The sequence below is a fragment of the Arachis stenosperma genome, chromosome 9 (genome assembly GCF_014773155.1).
Source record: "Arachis stenosperma cultivar V10309 chromosome 9, arast.V10309.gnm1.PFL2, whole genome shotgun sequence".
Lineage (NCBI taxonomy): Eukaryota > Viridiplantae > Streptophyta > Magnoliopsida > Fabales > Fabaceae > Arachis > Arachis stenosperma.
The window spans coordinates 66,453,088-66,475,469 of NC_080385.1; the positions used below are offsets into that span (position 1 = coordinate 66,453,088).

At 39.9% G+C, this 22,382-nt stretch overlaps 2 protein-coding genes across 2 annotated transcripts; both read right to left on the reverse strand.

The window, feature by feature from the left end:
- Positions 1-15,249: 15,249 nt before the first annotated feature.
- Positions 15,250-15,735, reverse strand: LOC130949576 (uncharacterized). The gene has a single exon (XM_057878255.1). The coding sequence runs from the start codon at positions 15,733-15,735 to the stop codon at positions 15,250-15,252; it is 486 nt and encodes a 161-aa protein (XP_057734238.1).
- A 2,270-nt stretch (positions 15,736-18,005) lies between these two features.
- Positions 18,006-19,385, reverse strand: LOC130949578 (uncharacterized). Its single transcript, XM_057878256.1, has one exon. The coding sequence runs from the start codon at positions 19,383-19,385 to the stop codon at positions 18,006-18,008; it is 1,380 nt and encodes a 459-aa protein (XP_057734239.1).
- Positions 19,386-22,382: the final 2,997 nt, after the last annotated feature.

Here is a 22,382-nt window from a genome sequence, read left to right on the forward strand (position 1 = left end):
GTATAGCTCTACCAACAACAATCCTCGAGGATCAAATTTAGAAAGGAATTGGTTGTCACAAGTTCAACCCCAATAAAATAACCGAAGTATTCAAACCTCGGGTTGTCTCACAAGGAATGGGCAAACATGTGCTTCAACATTGGTTAGAAATCCGGGGTTGTAAGTCATGAGCGAGAAAATAAACTAGAAATCTTAGCAAACAAGTAATCTAAAATGTAAAGAACTAATTCAAATAACCAAGCAAAATGTGAGCAATTTCAAACTAAGAAGACAACATTCAATTTAATTATACTCTCAACTAGACAATAGCTACAACTAAAGCAAGACAATTAAGAATTTGGGTTTTCAAATATGAATAATAAAAGCAATTCTTGGCTAGGCATGGGAATCGGGGTCACTATCCTTGTCTAATAACCATATCTTGACAATTATGAGGAACCAAACTCATTAGATCTACTTCTATACTTGAAGTAAGTTAAATGGCTTGGTCAACATCTACCCATAAGGTCTAACCTCACTACTAATTAACCTAGTAGTAGGCTAGTGTCAATGGCTATCAAATTGACCACTAAGGGTTCCCAAATCATCAAATCCGTTAGACCCAATGACTCAAGTTTACCCAATTCCCTTGACCTAAGCCAAGAGTAAAAAGATCTACTCCATAATCAAGGCAAATAATTCATCAAACACTTGATAAGCATTAACAAAATACATGTTCAAATTTACAAATACCCACTAACAAATATCAACTTACAATCACTCAAACAACACAATTTAGCATAGAAATCATCAATGTAACATCAACAAGTCAAGATTCACAACATTCATGCAATGGGTATAAAGTGACAATTGACAAGAATCCGTAAACTAACACAAGATCTAAGAAAAAGTATACTAAGGAATTCAAATTAAACAATCAAAACTAGTAATTAACAAACTCCAATTCAGATTCAACAAGGGAAGATTAAATTAAAGCTAGATCTAGAGAAGAACAAGGGTTTTTCTCTCTAGAGGAACAAAGAACCCAAAAAAACTATAAAATGTGTCTTAGCGTCAAAATGATTGATCCCCCCACTTCTCCCTAGCATCCTTGGGTCTTTTTCCATGCAGAAACAGCTTGAAATTGGGCCTAATGAGCCTCAGAAATCGCCAGGCACGATTTCCTTTAATGAGGTCACGTGCAGCCTCCCGCGCGTGCGCGCCATGTGTGCGTGCGCGCCGATTGCTTTTGTGATCCACGCATGCGCGCCAAGTGCGCGTGCGCGTCAGTTGGAATTCTCTGGCCTGCGCGGATGCATCCATCCTTGTGCGCCGCTTCCAGCTATCCTCATCCACGCGTGCGCGTGGTGTGCGCGTGCGCGTCGATGATGCAGTTTCCAAAATCCAAATCTTCATGTTCCTTCCTCTTGTGCTTGCTTTTTTTCTCTCTTCTAGACCATTCTTACCCTATTAATTCTGAAATCACTCAACAAATATGTCACGACATCGAATGGCAATAAAAAGGATCAAAATATGGCAATTCTAAGGCAAAATAAGCATGTTTTCTATTATGGAGCAATATTAGGAAGTGAACATAAAACCATGCATTTCATGTGAATAAGTGCGAGAAATATTGACAAAAACCCCCAAATTAAGCACAAGATAAACCACAAAATTGGGGTTTATCAAATCTCCCCACACTTAAACCAAGCATGTCCTCATGCTTAAAATAAAAAGACCAGAGATCATGGTGAGAAAGGGTTTATGAAATGCAAACTACCTAAGTGAATGCATGCAACTAATGTAAAATTGTCTATCTACTTGGTCAAGGGTAAATCCGTCCTCCAAGAACACATGTGAGCATCTAGGGTGAAAATGATATGTAGTTCATGAGTCCTACCAAATTGAATATCACTATGAAGTGCATATAACTTGCTAAATGAACGCTTGTGAAAGCCGGGAACAAGGAGTTGAGCATCGAACCCTCGCCGGATGTGTATCCGCTCTATGCGCTCAAGTGTATAGGGTTCGTCACTCAATCCTCTCCTAATCATGCTTTCCAAGATTTGTCTTTCATCTAACAATCAACAATTACTTAATGCATGCTTACAAGTATCATGAAGTCTTATCATGGGTTGTAACGTGGCTAGGGTGAAGGTGAGGATGTATACAGTCAAGTGAGCTTAAAATTTGAGTCCTTGATTAACCTAGCATCTCACTAGACACATAAAACAACCTATACAACTATAATACATTACCTAGCTACCCTTGAGTTTCACTTTTTTTTTGCATACTCATGCGTTCTTTTCAATTCATATCCCATATGCATTATTTTTTTATTACTTTGTCTTGGGGCATCTTTGTCCCCTTTCATTGCCTTTCTTTCTTTCTTTCATATATATATTCTTTTCTTTTTCATACATTCTCATATATACACATATGAAATTCTTCTTTCTTTTTTTTTGGTCCCCTTTTTCTTGGGGTTCATGTACAAAAGTTTTAATGCATATGGTTCAATCATTCAATGCATGAGTATGTTCCCAAATCCCAGAATTTTCAATTACAATACACCTCTATATCTACCCAAGTTCCCAAGTATACCCTCCCAATTGAATGATACAAATCCTAACTCACCTAAGCTAATCAAGGATCCAAATTTAGGGACATTCATGGTTTCCCACTTAGGGTTATTGATGTGATCCCTTTTTTAGAGACAAAGAAGGTTTATCATATGCTCAAAATTGGTTAGCAATAGTAGATAAAAGGGTTAAGGCCATTTGGGAAAAGTGACTATTGAAATGATGGCCTCAATCATGTAAATGCATTCATACACAAGTAAGGGACATATAGAATCAGACAAAGCAATGATTACAATCATAGAGAGAGAATAATGCACACAAGAATGGGAATTAATGGTTAGAAAATATAACCATGCAATATGCTCAAAACATACATGCTTGTGTTCTTAGCTCAATCACTATGTTCCAAAATACATTCTTGAAGCAAGTTCAACACAAAAAAATTTTCAAATTGGTAGGGTACCCCAAAACACAGTTTCTTGGGGAAGAAGTTATTATTCGACCAAGCAATTCTATAGAGACTAACTACCATGCAAGGAATATTAACAAGCAAGACTAACTATGCATGCAATGTACTAACTACTAAGCAAAAGATAAATCCATGGGTATTGAAAGGAAGAGATTGTTACCCATGGAGATCAGTCGAACGACCTCCCCACACTTAGAATTTAGCACGGTCCTTCGTGCTACTAAGAATGCGCAAAGGGCGGTCGGGACCGGAACCTTCACTATCCCCTTCATCAGAGCTCCCATCACTAGGGTTGGAGGTGGATGTGAATATTTCGGGTTCCTCCATGCTAGGGGTAACACAACACAGAAGCTTCTTGATGTCAGTGTATCGGCATTGGTTGTGCCACTCATATCTATCAATCTTCCGGTGTAGATCTTCTATCCTTTGATGGGTGGATCTTTGCTGCGGTAGTGATGATGAGGTGGGAGGAATAATAGATGGTGGGGCTATGTCAAGGCTTGGTTTGTTCATGGGAAGATGTAAGTATTTTCCGCTTAGGACCACATCGCCCTTAGCCAAAATTATAGCTTTCGTATCCATGGCTTCCCAAGGAACACCCGCAGTAGCAACTAAATCAGATACCAATGATGGAAATGGCAAATTGCCCCGGTCGTGAATTTGACCCATCGCTTGCTTGACAAGAAGCGAAATGTTCACCGGTCTTCCCGTGAGAACACAGCAAACAAGCAAAACGAGATCCACTGTGAAGGATGACTTGTGGGTGCTACGTATGACATAGTGAGATAGGATCTTAGCCCAAGCTCTAGCTTCTACCGTGAGGAAACGTGCGTCAATACACTTGGGTCGCATCCGGAGTTGACCATGGGTCCAAAATGCTTCTGGTTCAGCAATGACTTGGAGGATCGAGTCCCAGTCAAATCCAGACTTCTCTCGCTGACGTAAGACCTCTTGATAGCCATCCATGTCACTTGGTACTGGTAAGACATGAAGCACTTGCTGAATAGCCTCTTCTGACACTGAGACTTGCTTCCGGCACACGTATCCCGATTGAAGAAAGGAAAGATGGTAGTTAGTGTATAATTCTACCACCCATGAAAGGTTGACCTCTTATGGTTTTCTCAGAAGAAACTCCCATCCTCGCTGTTCAATACGGGGTATAATACAAGGAGCAACTTTATCCGGCAGAGCGAGTAAATGCTCAGCATGATAGTTCCTCTCAACCATGAAGGGGAACATAAGTTCACAGAAGCGGTTGGAGAATCTTGAAGAATCTTTTGCTGGTTTGCTCTTGTCATTCTCATCAATAGGAGCGGGTGCCTTCGTCTACTTAGATAGAGGTTTGGCTCCTAGTGAAGAGTGCACCTTAGAGCATGAATTTGGGGGTGCCCTCTTTGTGGCTGGTTTCCTTGAAGCTTTCTCCTTGCCTTTCTTGGTGGCCATTGATGAACGAAATTGTGATCTCTAATAATGGCATTCAACTTGGTATGCGCGTTTATAACTCAGCACTTCCTTCACAACCTCGTACAACTAACCAACAAGTGCACTAGGTCGTCCAAGTAATAAACCTTACGTGAGTAAGGGTCGATCCCACGGAGATTGTTGGTATGAAGCAAGCTATGGTCATCTTATAAATCTCAGTTAAGCGGATAATAATTGGTTATGGAATTTTCAAATAATAATAATAAATAAACAGAAAATAAAGATAGAAATACTTATGTAAATCATTGATGGGAATTTCAGATAGGCGTATGAAGATGATGTGCTCCTTCTGAATCTCTGCTTTCCTACTACATTCATCAAATCCTTCTTACTCCTTTCCATGGCAAGCTGTATGTAGGGCATCACCGTTGTCAATGGCTACGTCCCATCCTCTCAATGAAAAAGGTCCAAATGCTCTGTCACAGCACGGGTAATCATCTGTCGGTTCTCGATCATGCTGGAATCGAATCCATTGATTCTTTTGCGTTTGTCATCACTCCCAACAATCGCGAGTTTGAAGCTCGTCACTGTCATTCAATCCCTGAATCATACTCAGAATACCACAGATAAGGTTTAGACTTTCTAGATTCTCATGAATGCCGCCATCAATTCTAGCTTATGCCACGAAGATTCTGATTAAGGAATCCAAGAGATATGGCCCGGTCTAAGGTAGAACGGAAGTGGTTGTCAGTCACGCGTTCATAGGTGAGAATGATGATGAGTGTCACGGATCATCACATTCATCATGGTGAAGTGCAACGAATATCTTAGAACAGGAATAAACTGAATGGAATAGAAAAAAGTAGTAATTGCATTAAAACTCGAGGTACGGCAGAGCTCCACACCCTTAATCTATGGTGTGTAGAAACTCTACCGTTGAAAATACATAAGTGATGGTTCAGGCATGGCCAAATGGCCAGCCCCCAAAACGTGATCAATAGTCTCCTCAGATGAATAATGGAATAAAACCGAGACCAAAGATGTCTAATACAATAGTAAAATGTCCTATTTATACTAGACTAGCTACTAGGGTTTACAGAAGTAAGTAATTGATGCAGAAATCCACTTTCGGGGCCCACTTGGTGTGTGCTTGGGCTGACCTTGAGCTTTACACATGCAGAGGCTTCTTTTGGAGTTGAACGCCAAGTTGTAACATGTTTTTGGCGTTCAACTCTGGTTCGTGACGTGTTTCTGACGTTTGACTCCAGAATGCAGCATGGAACTGGCGTTGAGCGCCAGTTTACGTCATCCAATCACGAATAAAGTATGGACTATTATATATTGCTGGAAAGCTCTGGATGTCTACTTTCTAACACCGTTGATAGCGCGCCATTTGAAGTTCTGTGGCTACGGAAAATCTATTTCGAGTGCAGGGAGGTCAGAATCCAACAGCATCAGCAGTCTTTTGTCAGCCTTCTATCAGAGCTTTGCTCAGGTCCCTCAATTCCAGCCAGAAAATACCTAAAATCACAGAGAAACATACAAACTCATAGTAAAGTCCAAAAATGTGAATTTATCATAAAAAATAATGAAAACATCCCTAAAAGTAGCTAGATCCTACTAAAAACTACCTAAAAACAATGCCAAAAAGCGTATAAATTATTCGCTCATCACAACACCAAACTTAAATTGTTGCTTGTCCCCAAGCAACTGAAAATCAATTAGGATAAAAAGAAGAGAATATACTATAAAGCTCAGAATATCAATGAATATTAATTCTAATTAGATGAGCGGGACTTGTAGCTTTTTGCTTCTGAACAGTTTTGGCATCTCACTTTATCCTTTGAAGTTTAGAATGATTGGCATCTCTAGGAACTTAGATTTTCAGATAGTGTTATTGATTCTCCCAGTTAAGTTTGTTGATTCTTGAACACAGCTACATTTATGAGTCTTGGCCGTGGCCCTAAGCACTTTGTTTTCCAGTATTACCACCGGATACATACATGCCACAGACACATGATTGGGTGAACCTTTTCAGATTATGACTCAGCTTTGCTAAAGTCCCTAGTTAGAGGTGTCCAGGGTTCTTAAGCACACTCTTTTTGCTTTGGATCACGACTTTAACCACTCAGTCTCAAGCTTTTCACTTGGACCTGCATGCCACAAGCACATGGTTAGGGACAGCTTGATTTAGCCGATTATGCCTGGATTGTGGTTCCTTTGGCCCTCCAATCCATTGATGCTCAAAGCCTTGGACATTTTTACCCTTGCCTTTTGGTTTTAAGGGCTAATGGCTTTTTCTGCTTGCTTTTTCTTTTTCTTTCTTTTTATTTTTTTTCACCAAAATTTTTTTTTGAGGTTTCTCTGGCCTTAGGTGCCATCAATGGTTATGGAAAAGCAAAAAAGCTATGCTTTTGCCACATCAAACTTAGAATGTTGCTCGCCCTTGAGCAAAAGAAGAAAGAATAGAAGAAGGAGAAGAAGATATGGAGGAGAGGGAGAGATTTTTGTGCTTCGGCCATGTAGGGTGGGTTGGGTGGGAAGGATGGATGGATGTGAGTGGTGAAGAGGTGATGGGGAAGAGAGATTAAGGTGATTGGTGAAGAAGAGAGAAGGTCAGTTGGGGTTGGTGGGGATCCTGTGGGGTCCACAGATCCTAAGAAGATCCTATAGGGTCCACAGATCCTGTGGTGTCAAGGATTTAACAACCCTGCACCAATTAGGCGTGTGAAATGCCTTGCATGCAATTCTAGCATTTGAACGCCGAATTGATGCTTGTTTTGGGCGTTCAGCGCCCATCTGTAGCATGTTTCTGGCGTTGAACGCCAGTTTCATGCTTGTTTCTGGTGTTTAGTGCCAACTCTCCTCAGGGTGTATTCCTGGCGTTAGAACGCCAGGATGTTGCTTGTTTTTGGCGTTCAACGCCAGATCCATGCTCTGTTCTGGCGTTGAACGCCAGCCAGATGCTTCTTACTGGCGTTTAAACGCTATTAAGTCCTTCCTCCAGGGTGTAATTTTTCTTCTGCTCTTTTTTATTCTGTTTTTAATTTTAGTATTTTTTTCGTGACTCCACATGATCATGAACCTAATAAAACATAAAAGAACAATAAAAAGAAAAACAAAATTAGATAAATAAAAATTGTGTTGCCTCCCAATAAGCGCTTTTTTAATGTCAATAGCTTGACAGTGGGCTCTCATGGAGCCACACAGGTGATCAGGTCAATGTTGTAGACTCCCAACACCAAACTTAGAGTTTGGATATGGGGATTCAACACCAAACTTAGTGTTTGGCTGTGGCCTCCCAACACCAAACTTAAAGTTTGATGGTGGGGGCTTTTTTTGACTCTGTACTGAGAGAAGCCTTTCATGCTTCCTCTCCATGTTTACAGAAGAACACCCTTGGGTCTTAAACACAAGGTTGTCCCCATTCAATTGAAGGACTAATTCTCCTCTGTTAACATCTATCACAGCTCCTGCTGTGGCTAGGAAGGGTCTTCCAAGGATGATGCATTCATCCTCCTCCTTCCTAGTGTCTAAGATTATGAAATCAGCAGGGATGTAAAGGCCTTCAACCTTTACCAACACATCCTCTATCAATCCATAAGCTTGTCTTACTGACTTATCTGCCAATTGCAATAAAAATATGGCAGGCTGTACCTCAATGATCCCCAGCTTCTCCATTACAGAGAGTGGCATAAGATTTATGCCTGACCCTAGGTCACACAGAGCCTTTTCAAAGGTCATGGTGCCTATGGTACAAGGTATTAAAAATTTACCAGGATCTTGTTTCTTTTGAGGTAAAGTTTGCTGAACCCATGTATCTAGTTCACCAATGAGCAAGGGAGGTTCACCTTCCCAAGTCTCATTACCAAACAACCTGGTATTCAGCTTTATGATAGCTCCTAAATATTGAGCAACTTGCTCTCTAGTTACATCTTCATCCTCTTCAGAGGAAGAATAGTTTTCAGAGCTCATGAATGGCAGAAGGAGGTTTAATGGAATCTCTATGGTCTCTATATGAGCCTCAGATTCCTCTGGGTCCTCAATAGGGAACTCCTTCTTGGTTGGGAGGCGTCCCATGAGGTCTTCCTCATTGGGATTCACGTCCTCTCCTTCCTCCTTGCATTCGGCCATATTGACCATATCAATGACCTTGCACTCTCTCTTTGGATTCTCTTCTGTATTGCTTGGGAGAGTACTAGGAGGAGTTTCAGTGACTTTCTTACTCAGCTGGCCCACTTGTGCCTCCAAATTTCTATTGGAGGACATTGTTTCACTCATGAAGGTTAAAGTGGCCTTAGACAGATCAGAGACTATATTTGTTAAGTTAGAGGTGCTCTGCTCAGAATTCTCTGTCTGTTGCTGAGAAGATGATGGAAACGGCTTGCCATTGCTAAACCTGTTTCTTCCACCATTATTAAAGCCTTGTTAAGGCTTTTGTTGATCCTTCCATGAGAAATTTGGATGATTTCTCCTTGAATAATTATAGGTTTTTCCATAAGGTTCACCCATGTAATTTACCTCTGCCATTGTAGGGTTTTCAGGATCATAAGATTCTTCTTCAGAACATGCCTCTTTAGTACTGTTGGATGCATGTTGCCATCCATTCAGACTTTGAGAAATCATGTTGACTTGCTGAGTCAACATTTTGTTCTGAGCCAATATGGCATTAAGAGCATCAATTTCAAGAACTCCCTTCCTCTAAGGTGTCCATTATTCACGGAATTCCTCTCAGAAGTGTACATGAATTGGTTATTTGCAACCATTTCAGTAAGTTCCTGAGCTTCTGCAGGCGTTTTCTTTAGGTGAATGGATCCACCTGCAGAATGGTCCAGTGACATCTTAGAGAACTCAGACAGACCATAATAGAATATATCTATCATGGTCCATTCTGAAAACATGTCAGAAGGACACTTTTTGGTCATCTGCTTGTATCTTTCTCAAGCTTCATAGAGGGATTCACCATCTTTTTGCTTGAAGGTCTGAACATCCACTCTAAGCTTGCTCAGCTTTCGAGGAGGAAAGAATTTAACCAAGAAGGCCATGACCAGCTTATCCCAAGAGTCCAGGCTATCCTTAGGTTATGAGTCCAACCATGTTCTAGCTCTGTCTCTTACAGCAAAAGGGAAAAGCATGAGCCTGTAGACTTCAGGATCTACTCCATTAGTCTTAACAGTCTCACAGATCTGCAAGAACTCAGTTAAAAACAGGTAGGGATCTTCTGATGGAAGTCCATGAAACTTGCAGTTTTGTTGCATTAGAGCAACTAGTTGAGGTTTCAGCTCAAAATTGTTTGCTCCAATGGCAGGAATTGAGATGCTTCTTCCATCAAACTTGGAAGTAGGTGTAGTATAATCACCAAGCATCCTCCTTGCATTATTGTTGTTGGGTTCGGCTGCCATATCCTTTTCTTTTTTGAAAATTTCAGTAAGGTTGTCTCTAGACTGTTGTAATTTAGCTTCTCTTAGTTTCCTCTTTAGAGACCTTTCAGGTTCAGGATCAGCTTCAACAAGAATGCCTTTTTCCTTGTTCCTGCTTATATGAGAAAGAAGAGAACAAAAAAGGAAGAGGAATCCTCTATGTCACAGTATAGAGATTCTTTTATGTTAGTAGAAGAAGAAAGGGAATACGAGTGAAGAAGAATGAATAATCCAAACACAAGGGTGAGGATAGGAGAAGAGATTTGAGATGAAGAGAAGTGTTAGTAAATGAATAAATAAATAGAATAAGATGAGAGAGAGAAGCTTTCGAAAATAATTTTTGAAAAGGAGTTAATAATTTTTGAAAATTAAAGGTGAAATAAAATTAAAATTAAAATTTAAAATAATTAATTAATTAAAAGAATTTTGAAAAGGAAGGAGAAATTTTCAAAAATTAGAGAGGGAAAAGTAGTTAGGTGGTTTTGAAAAAGATAAGAAATAAACAAAAAGTCAATTAGTTAGTTGAATAAGATTTGAAAATCAAATTTGAAAAGATAAGAAGATATTTTGAAATCAAATTTTTGAAAAAGATAAAATTTTTGAAAAAGATATGATAAAAGGATATGATTGGAAAAGGTTTAATTTTTAAAATTAGAATTAATTACTTGACTAACAAGAAACTAAAAGATATGATTCTAGAATTTAAAGATTAAATCTTTCTTAACAATGAAGTAATAAACTTCAAATTTTTGAATCAATCACATTACTTGTTAGTTAAGTTTCAAAAATTTGAAATAAAATAAGAAAAAAGATTTTGAAAAATTAAATTAAAATTTTCGAAAAATAGTAAGAAAAATGAAAAATATTTGATTTTTTTGAAAAAGTTTTGAAAAGATAAGGTTTTTAAAAATTGAAAATTTGACTTGACTTACAAGAAATAACTAATTTTAAAATTTTTTTGACTAAGTCAACTCAAATTTTCGAAATTTAGGAGTAAAATAAGGAAAGGATATTTTTTTATTTTTGAATTTTTAATGATGAGAGAGAAAAACACAAATATGACCCAAAACATGAAAATTTTGGATCAAAACCAATGATGCATACAAGAACTCTATGAATGTCATGATGAACACCAAGAACACTTTGAAGATCATGATGAACATCAAGAACATATTTTTGAAAAAATTTTTTGATGCAAAGAAAACATGCAAGACACCAAACTTAGAAATATTTCATGTTTAGACACTATGAATGCAAAAATACACATGAAAAACATCATACAATACAAAACAAGAAAATTTAAAGATCAAACAAGAAGACTTACCAAGAACAACTTGAAGATCATGAAGAACACTATGAATGCATGAATTTTCGAAAAATACAAGAACAAGATGAATATGCAATTGACACCAAACTTAAAAATTGACTCAAGATTCAAACGAGAAACACAAAATTTTTTAAATTTTTTTATTTTATTATTTTTTTTGGATTTTATTTTATATTTTTCGAAAAACATATAGGAAAAAGAAAATAAGAAATTCAAAATTTTTAAGAAGAATTCCAGGAATCTTTCAATGTTAGCCTAAAGCTCCAATCCAAGGTTGGACATGGCTTAAGAGCTAGCTAGCTTTAGGATGGCATTACATGCATTGAGGTGATTAGTTGAAGTCTCATTCCAAAAGGATTTGGATATGGCTTTACAGCCAGCTAGGATTCAGCATGCTTCATGAAACACCAGAATCCATTCTTAAAAATTCTGAAGCCACAGAATAATTTATTTTTAATTAAAATATTTTTTTTTTTGAAAATAGGGATAAATTTTTTTGAAATTTTTTTTTAAAAATAAAACAAAAAGAAAATTACCTAATCTGAGCAACAAGATGAATCGTCAGTTGTCCAAACTCGAACAATCCCCGGCAACGCCAAAATCTTGGTGCACAAAATTGTGGTCTCTAATAATGGCATTCAACTTGTTATGCGCATTTATAACTCAGCACTTTCTTCACAACCTCGCACAACTAACCAGTAAGTGCACTGGGTCGTCCAAGTAATAAAGCTTACGTGAGTAAGGGTCGATTCCACGGAGATTGTTGGTATGAAGCAAGCTATGGTCATCTTATAAATCTCAGTTAAGCGGATAATAATTGGTTATGGAATTTTAGAATAATAATAATAAATAAATAGAAAATAAAGATAGAAATACTTATGTAAATCATTGATGGGAATTTCAGATAGGCGTATGAAGATGTTGTGCTCCTTCTGAGTCTCTGCTTTCCTACTACATTCATCCAATCCTTCTTACTCCTTTCCATGGCAAGCTGTATGTAGGGCATCACCGTTGTCAATGGCTACATCCCATCCTCTCAATGAAAAAGGTCCAAATGCTCTGTCACAGCACGGCTAATCATCTGTCGGTTCTCGATCATGCCGGAATAGAATCCTTTGATTCTTTTGCGTTTGTCATCACGCCCAACAATCGCGAGTTTGAAGCTCGTCACAGTCATTCAATCCCTGAATCCTACTCGGAATACCACAGACAAGGTTTAGTCTTTCCGAATTCTCATGAATGCCGCCATCAATTCTAGCTTATACTACGAAGATTCTGATTAAGGAATCCAAGAGATATGCGCCCGGTCTAAGGTAGAATGGAAGTGGTTGTCAGTCACGCGTTCATAGGTGAGAATGATGATGAGTGTCACGGATCATCACATTCATCATGGTGAAGTGCAACGAATATCTTAGAATAGGAATAAACTGAATGGAATAGAAAAAAGTAGTAATTGCATTAAAACTCGAGGTACGGCAGAGCTCCACACCCTTAATCTATGGTGTGTAGAAACTCCACCGTTGAAAATACATAAGTGATGGTTCAGGCATGGCCAAATGGCCAGCCCCTAAAACGTGATCAATAGTCTCCTCAGATGAATAATGGAATAAAACCGAGACCAAAGATGTCTAATACAATAGTAAAATGTCCTATTTATACTAGACTAGCTACTAGGGTTTACAGAAGTAAGTAATTGATGCAGAAATCCACTTCCGGGGCCCACTTGGTATGTGCTTGGGCTGACCTTGAGCTTTACACGTGCAGAGGCTTCATTTGGAGTTGAACGTCAAGTCGTAACATATTTTTGGCATTCAACTCTGGTTCGTGACGTGTTTCTGGCGTTTGACTCTAGAATACAGCATGGAACTGGCGTTGAGCGCCAGTTTACATCATCTAATCACATATAAAATATGGACCATTATATATTTCTGGAAAGCTCTGGATGTCTATATTTTAACGCCGTTGAGAGCGCGCCATTTGGAGTTCTATAGCTCCAGAAAATCCATTCCGAGTGCAGGGAGGTCAGAATCCAAAAGCATCAGCAGTCCTTTGTCAGCCTTCTATCAGAGTTTTACTCAGGTCCCTCAATTCCATCCAGAAAATACCTGAAATCATAGAAAAACACACAAACTCATAGTAAAGTCCAGAAATGTAAATTTAGCATAAAAAATAAAGAAAATATCCCTAAAAGTAGCTAGATCCTACTAAAAACTACCAAAAAAAACACTGCCAAAAAGCGTATAAATTATCCGCTCATCAGTCATCCTAAAAAAGGAGGGGAAAGACGGAAAATGTTAAACCCAAAGGATCAACTCAACAAACATGCAAGTGAGAGGCGTACCCAAAAGAAAAAAGAAATAGTGCAACAAAGTAGTCATAGAAGCATGGGTCACAACACTTGGCATGGGATGCAAAAGGAAGGAAAGCATGCAATATGGCATGAGAGGAAGGATCTCAAGCATCCAAAACAAAGAGCAAGTCACATTTAATGAGTATCTAATTGGAAAGTAATAAGCAAAATGTGTTCAATGCACTTAGAAGAGAGCAAGTGAATGAGGAGGAAGCACCAAATTGAAGATATATGACTAGAATAAACCAAGATGGCATATGTGCATTTCCTCGAACAATTGGTGTGCATTTAACAAGCAATGAGCAATTATGAAATACTCAACCAATTAGAAGCCAAAAATGAAGTATCAATCATCATACAACATCATCCACTCACAAAAATAGTGAAGGGCAATCAAGAAGATCCATCAAAGTAATCAAAGTTCAAGTTCAACATCCATGAGAAAACAAAAAGAAGAAAAGTAAACAAGCAAAAAGCAAGTGGTATAATCAAGTAACTAAAGAGAAAATAAGTAAATAACAAGAAAAATCTAACTAGAAAAAGAAGTGATGCAAAGAAAGTAATAGATGAGATATGGAGGGAGTAGAACCTTGAGAAGTGTAAAAGAACAAGGTGAATTTTCTTTTTGAAATAGATGAGATATGGAGGGAAGAAATGGAGTGCCACCGGAAGAGGTGGTGGCTGCCGGTTAGTAATTGGAGACAGTGGTGGTGGAGTATGGAATAGAAGAGATGAGAAGAGAAGAGAAGGGATGGAAGAAGAAGAAGAAAGAAACAAGAAAGAGGGTGAGAGAAGCAGGGCACGCATCTTTAAAACTGGTTCGCGCGATTGACGCGCGCGCGCAAGGTGTGCTGGCGCATCGGTGAGGGTTGAGCGAGGGACGCAAGTGCGTCATTGGCGTGCCCGCGCGAGTATAGCTGTGCCCTTGGCACAGAACTGGCACAAAGTTGGCATAAGTCTTGGTTTTTTATACCAGAGTTGGCATGCAGCATAGGCGCGCGGAAGCGCACATTGCGCTGACGCGTGCTTGATGGGGTTGGCTACCGGCGCGGATGCGCGCAGTGCCTGAACGCGTTGGTACGGGCACAAGCTAGGCACAAAAATAGCACAAGCATGGCACAACTCTCGGTTTTTTGTACTGGAAATGTGCACAGTGTACCATCGGCGCGCGCGCACACAGTCTGCTTGTGCGTCGATGGCCAAGTTGCAAGTGGGGTGTGCTGGCGGCATGTACGCTGGCGCCTGGGGGCTGGCATGAAGTGCACATAAAGTGGACACAAGGTGGGCATAACTCTCGGATTTTTGGCCCGGGAGTAAGAATGCACCACCGGCGCGCGCGGATGCCCCTTTTTTCCTTGTTTTTTCTAAGCACATAGAAGAAGCTAGTCTAACACATTTTTGGCAGGTGTTCAAGCTAGTAGCCAAGAGAATACCTCATAAATTCATGCACAATTCAAAATATAGCATTCTCTCCACTTCAATAATTCTTCCATACCAAAATAATGAAATCTATCTAAACATCCTAGTTATCTAACAAGATCAACAACTAGAATTCCTAAGCAATCAACAGCATCAAGAAATCACAAAATTCACAAGAATCTAAACTAAAAGCAAGATGGTATACATAAGAAAGATCTTACCATCGTGGGGTGTCTCCCACCAAGCACTTTTCTTTAACGTCCTTAAGTTGGATGGTCAGTCGCTCAAGTTTCTCTTTCTCTAGATGCATCCTCCAATAGGAACACCTCTAGCTCTTTTGGGAGCTTGTAGCCATGGTACTTCTTCACTCTATGTCCATTCACCTTGAAAGTTGCTTCACTTTTAGGATCAAACAACTCGACTACTCCATAGGGCTTTATCTCCTTCACCTTGAAAGGTCCTTCCCATCTAGAGCAGAGCTTGCCAGGCATGAAACGAAGCCTCGAATTGTAGAGGAGAACCTCATCACCTTCTTGGAAGTCCTTCTTCCGGATGTGATGGTCATGGAATGCCTTTGTCTTTTCCTTGTAAATCCGAGCATTCTCATACGCTTCGTTCCTCAAATACTCGAGCTCCTCTAGCTGTAATTTTTTTCCTACTCTTGCTTGGGTCAAATCCATGTTGCACTGCTTTACTGCCCAATAGGCTCTGTGCTCAATTTCCACCGGAAGGTGGCATGCCTTACCATAGACGATCCGAAAAGGACTCATCCCTAACGGAGTCTTATAGGCTGTTCTATACGCCCATAGTGCATCTCCTAACCGGATGCTCCAATCCTTCCTTTGCGGATTGACTACTTTCTCCAAAATTCTCTTAATCTCTTGATTGGACACTTCCGCTTACCGTTGGTTTGCGGATGATAAGCAGTGGCAACCTTATGTACTACCCCATAGCGCTTGAGTAGTGCCTCTACTTTCCTGTTACAAAAGTGGGATCCTTGGTCACTCACGATTGCTCGTGGCGACCCATAACGGCATACAATGTTATTCCTAATAAAAGAAATGATGGTATTGGCGTCGTCAAGGCGGGTAGGTATTGCTTCTACCCACTTTGACATGTAGTCCACCGCTAACAAAATATATAGATACCCACTTGAGTTGGGAAATAATCCCATAAAGTCAATGCCCCATACATCAAATATCTCACAAAACAACATAGGTTGTTGAGGCATTTCATCCTTTTGGGATGTGTTTCCCGACTTCTGACACTGATGGCAAGACACACATAACCAGTTAGCATCCTTGAACAAGGTTGGCCACCAGAATCCACAATCCAACACTTTTTTTGTGGTCCTTTGTAGGCCAAAGTGGCCACCACATTCGGACGAAAGGCAAGCTTCAAGAATGGGTTAAATTTCAGACTCCGGGACACATCTTCGAATTACTTGGTCCACTCCCCGCTTCCACAAGTGAGGGTTATCCCAAATGTAGTATTTGGAATCACTCCTCAACTTATCCCTTTGATGTTTAGAAAAGTTGGGAGGGAAGAGTTTCGCAACCATGTAGTTCACCATTGGGGCAAACCAAGGAAAGCTATCCGACACAGCATGCAAGCTATCTAATGGGAATGAGTCATTGATCAGAAATGGATCAGATTTTAAATTCTCAAGGCGGCTTAAATATTTTGTAACCAAGTTTTGAGATTCACTCCGGTCCCTAATCTCAATGTCAAATTCTTGCAAAAGCAAGATCCAACGTATGAGTCTAGGTTTTGACTCATTCTTTGACAATAAGTATTTCAAAGCTGCATGATCCGTGTATACCACTATCTTTGATCCAAGCAAATAAGATTTGAATTTATCTAAAGCATGAACAATAGCTAGGAGTTCCTTTTCAGTAGTGGTATAGTTGGATTGTGCTGCATCAAGTGTTTTAGAGGAGTATGTAATGACATAAGGGAGTTTACCATCACGCTGTGAAAGCGCGGCAACTATAGCTTGGTTTGACACATCGCACATTATCTCAAATGGCAACGTCCAGTTGGGGCCTCGCACAATCAGTGCCGTGGTAAGATCTCTCCTTAGCTCTTCAAAAGCTTTCACACATTCACTATCAAACTCAAAGTCCACATCTTTTGGAGTAGGTGCGACAATGGCAAAGCAATCTTGCTGAAGTCCTTGATAAAGTGCCTATAGAATCCTGCATGTCCTAAAAATGAGTGGACCTCCCTTACAAATGAGGGATGAGATAAAGTGGTGATAACATCGACCTTGGCTAGGTCTACAGAAATTCCTTTATGAGATACTACATGTCCTAACACTATACCTTGTCTTACCATAAAATGACATTTTTCAAAATTTAAGACAAGGTTGGTGTCAACACATCTAGCTAAGACCTTAGCCAAGTTCTCTAAGCAATAATCAAATGAAGTTCCATAAACACTGAAGTCATCCATAAAGACTTCCAGACAATTCTCCATTAGATCGAAAAAGACACTCGTCATACGCTGCTAAAACGTAGCAGGTGCATTGCATAGTCCGAATGGCATCCTTTTGTAGGCAAAGGTGCCAAAAGGACAAGTGAATGTGGTCTTTTCCTGATCTTTAGGAGCAATGTGAATCTGGAAGTAACCAGTGAATCCATCAAGAAAATAGTAATGGGATTTAGCCTAGTGATCTCTTTCTTTACCACATCGAGTATGGTTGGATTGAGCCTCCTTTGTGGTTAGCTAACCGGCCTAGCTCCCTCTTGGAGAAATATACGATGTATGCACTTGCAAGGTTCAATTCCCATAATATCAGCTAGGCTCTAACCAATCGCCTTCTTGTATTTTCTGAGAACGTCTAGGAGCTTTACTTCTTCTTCACTAGAAAGCCCACTAGCGATAATGATCGGAAACTTTTGGTTGTCCTCTAAGAAAGCATACCTCAAATGTGATGGGAGAGGCTTCAATTCACTCCTTGCCTCAAGCTGAGGTTCCTTTTCGTCAAGCTCACGGAGTTTATTCTCAACAACTTTCTCGTGTTCACCCTCTTGGTCATCTATCTCTTCAATAACATGGTAGCACAACTTCTATGGTCTTCTTCTTGTACTTCCTCTAACACTTCATCAATTACGTCACATCGGAGAATGGAATGCTCTTCGGGAGGATGCTTCGTGGCTTCTTCCAAATTAAACTTGATAGTCTTGTCTCTAACCTCAAAGGAATATGTGCCGGTGAAGGCATCTAACTTGAATTTAGAGGTCTTAAGGAACGGTCTACTAAGTAGAACGAAGGATGAGCTTCTATTTTCTGTTGGAGGCATTTCAAGGATGTAAAAGTCAACCGGAAAGATCAAATCCTTGATCGCCACAAGTACATCTTTGGCTATTTCTGTTACCGTGATCACACTTTTATTGGCCAAGGCAAACCACGCTGTCGACTTCTTTAATGGAGCTAAATTCAACCGCACAAATGTAGAAAGCGGCATGATGCTTACACAAGCTCTAAGATCACACATACAATCATGAAAAGTGTGTCCACCAATACAGCAAGACAACAAACAAGGCCCAGGGTCACCACATTTCTTTGGAATAGGTTCCATCAAGGAAGAAATTGAACTACCCAAGGATAATGTCTCCAATTCTCCTATCCTATCTTTGTGTGTGCATAAGTCTTTCAAGAATTTTGCATACTTTGGAATTTGTTGAATAGCATCAAGAAGTGGTATGATTACCTCAACCTTCTTGAACACTTGAAGCATGTTCAAATCAAATTCCAGTGTCTTCTTTGCTTCCTTCACCATGGAAGAGAATGGAATAGGGATGGACTCATCCACTAGAGCTTTCCTCTTGGGTTCCTTGAGGTTTACTCCTTCTTCCCTATGCCTCTTGTCTACCTCCCCCTTTTCATGTGGAGCTTCAACATTCACTTCTTCCTCATGAATGTCCTCCAAGACCCTTGGAGGTATCTCTTCCAATGTAGTTCCCGACTGTAGAGTGATGGTGTTGAGACCGCCCATTGGGTTTGGTTGGGGTTGGGATGGAAGGTTAGAAGAACTTGAGGGTTGGTTGGTATTGTTGGAGGAGGACATGGACATCTTTGAAATCATGTCATTAAGATTGGCCAATTGAGAACTCATGGCTTCGAATTGAGCCTTATAGCCCTCATCCCGTTTATCCACAGTGGCTCTAAGCTCGTCAACTTGATTGGTGAGAGGTGGAGAGGTTTGGTTAGATTGTTGTCTATGGTGCGGTGCTTGGTACTTGGTGTAGTTGTTTTGGTTTTGGTTGTGGTGATTTGGTTGGCTTAGTAGCTGTTGTTGTTGTGGTTGGTAGTGGTTGGCTTGGTAGTGGTTTTGGCCTTGAGAAGGATAAGGTGGACGATTATTGTAATCACATTGGCCACTACAAGGGCATGTTCCTCTTGAATTTGATGGCATTGATCGGTGTAATATGTGGTGCTAGAGCACAAACCACAAATCCTAGGAGGGCCTTTAAGTTGAGCAACTGGAGGTGGGGCTTGGACGGCTTGGATGGAGTAGAATTTCTTTTGATCCTTTTGCATTTGCGTGAGGATAGTGGTCATATCTGATGAGCGGATAATTTATACGCTTTTTGGCATTGTTTTTAGGTAGTTTTTAGTAGGATCTAGCTACTTTTAGGGATGTTTTTACTAGTTTTTATGCAAAATTTACATTTCTGGACTTTATTATGGGTTTGTGTGTTTTTCTGTGATTTTAGGTATTTTCTGGCTGAAATTGAGGGACAACTAACCAGCAAGTGTACTGGGTCGTCCAAGTAATACCTTACGTGAGTAAGGGTCGATCCCACAGAGATTGTTGGTATGAAGCAAGCTATGGTCATCTTGTAAATCCCAGTCCGGCAGATTTAACTATATTAAGAGATTATTGGATTTTCGCATAATAATAATAAACAAAAAATAAAGATAAAGTTACTCATGTAATTTAATGGTGGGAATTTCAGATAGGTGTATGGAGGTGCTGTGTTCCTTCTGAATCTCTGCTTTCCTACTGCTTTTATCCAATCTTTGTCACTCCTTTCTATGGCAAGCTGTATGTAGGGCATCACCGTTGTCAATGGCTACATCCCATCCTCTCAGTGAAAATGGTCCAAATGCTCTGTCACAGCACGGCTAATCATCTGTCGGTTCTCGATCATGTTGGAATAGAATCCCTTGATTCTTTTGCGTTTGTCATCACGCCCAGCAATCGCGAGTTTGAAGCTCGTCACAGTCATTCAATCCCGGAATCCTACTCGGAATACTGGTGCACGAAATTGCAATCACACTTTTGCAATCCCGCACAACTAACCAGCAAGTGCACTGGGTCGTCCAAGTAATACCTTACGTGAGTAAGGGTCGATCCCACGGAGATTGTCGGCTTGAAGCAAGCTATGGTTATCTTGTAAATCTTAGTCAGGATATCAAAGATTATCAGGGTTGATTGTGAAAAGTAAAGGAACATGAAATAAGTACTTGTTTTGCAGTAATGGGGAACAGGTTGAGGTTTTGGAGATGCTCCATCTTCTGAATCTCTGCTTTCCTACTGTCTTCTTCCTCAAACACGCAAGGCTCCTTCCATGGCAAGCTGTATGCAGGGTTTCACCGTTGTCAATGGCTACCTCCCATCCTCTCAGTGGAAATGTTCAACGCTCCCTGTCACGGCACGGCTATCCATCTGTCGGTTCTCAATCAGGCCGGAATAGAATCCAATGATTATTTTGCGTCTGTCACGAACGCCCCGCCCTCAGGAGTTTGAAGCTCGTCACAGTCATTCAATCATTGAATCCTACTCAGAATACCACAGACAAGGTTTAGACCTTCCGGATTCTCTTGAATGCCGCCATCAATTCTAGCTTATACCACGAAGATTCTGATTAAAGAATCCAAGAGATATCTACTAAATCTAAAGTAGAACGGAGGTGGTTGTCAGGCACGCGTTCATAGTTGAGAATATGATGAGTGTCACGGGTCATCACATTCATCCGGGTTAAGAACAAGTGATATCTTAGAACGGAAGCAAGCATGATTGAATAAGAAACAGTAGTAATTGCATTAATCCATCAAGACACAGCAGAGCTCCTCACCCCCAACCATGGGGTTTATAGACTCATGCTGTAAGAAGTACACAAAGAAACGTGTAAAGTGTCATGAGGTGCAGATACAATGTCAAAGATCCTATTAATGGTAAGCTAGTAACCTAGGGTATACAGAAAAGAGTAAATGATGTAAAAATCCACTTCTGGGTCCACTTAGTGTGTGCTTGGGCTGAGCATTGAAGTTTTCATGTGTAGAGACTTTTTCTGGAGTTAAACGCCAGCTTTCATGCCAGTTTGGGCGTTTAACTCCAATTTTTATGCCAGTTCCAGCGTTAAACGCTGGAAATTCTGAGGCTGATTTGAAACGCCGGTTTGGGCCATCAAATCTCGGGCAAAGTATGGACTATTATACATTGATGGAAAGCCCAGGATGTCTACTTTCCAATGCCATTGAGAGCGCGCCAATTGAGCTTCTGTAGCTCTAGAAAATCCACTTTGAGTGCAGGGAGGTCAGAATCCAACAGCATCTGCAGTCCTTTTCAGTCTCTGAATCAGATTTTTGCTCAGGACCCTCAATTTCAGCCAGAAAATACCTGAAATCACAGAAAAACACACAAACTCATAGTAAAGTCCAGAAAAGTGAATTTTAGCTAAAAACTAATAAAAATATACTAAAAACTAACTAGATTATACTAAAAACATACTAAAAACAATGCCAAAAAGCGTATAAATTAGCCGCTCATCACAACACCAAACTTAAATTGTTGCTTGTTCCCAAGCAACTGAAAATCAAAGTAGGATGAAAAGAAGAGAATATACTATAGACTCCAAAATATCAAGGAAACTTAGCTCCAATTAGATGAGCGGGACTAGTAGCTTTTTGCTTCCGAACAGTTTTGGCATCTCACTTTATCCTTTGAAGTTCAGAATGATTGGCATCTATAGGAACTCAGGACTCAGATAGTGTTATTGATTCTCCTAGTTGAGTATAATGATTCTTGAACATAGCTAGTGTATGAGTCTTGGCTGTGGCCCAAAGCACTCTGTCTTCCAATATTACCACCGGATACATACATGCCACAGACACATAATTGGGTGAACCTTTTCAGATTGTGACTCAGTTTTGCTAGAGTCCCCAATTAGAGGTGTCCAGGGTTCTTAAGCACACTCTTTTTGCCTTGGTTCACAACTTTATTTCTTTCTTTTTCTTTCTTTTTCTTTTTCTTTTTTTTTTCGAAATTTTTTTTGTATTCACTGCTTTTTCTTGCTTCAAGAATCAATCTGATGATTTTTTAGATCCTCAATAACAGTTCTCTTTTTCCCTCATTCTTTCAAGAGCCAACAATTTTAACATTCTCAAAACAACAAATTCAAAAGAC

Excerpts from the sequence above, each read along its gene's own strand:
- LOC130949578 (XM_057878256.1), bottom strand. The coding sequence starts at position 19,385 with ATGCCATCAAATTCAAGAGGAACATGCCCTTGTAGTGGCCAATGTGAT.
- LOC130949576 (XM_057878255.1), bottom strand. The coding sequence starts at position 15,735 with ATGAGTCCTTTTCGGATCGTCTATGGTAAGGCATGCCACCTTCCGGTG.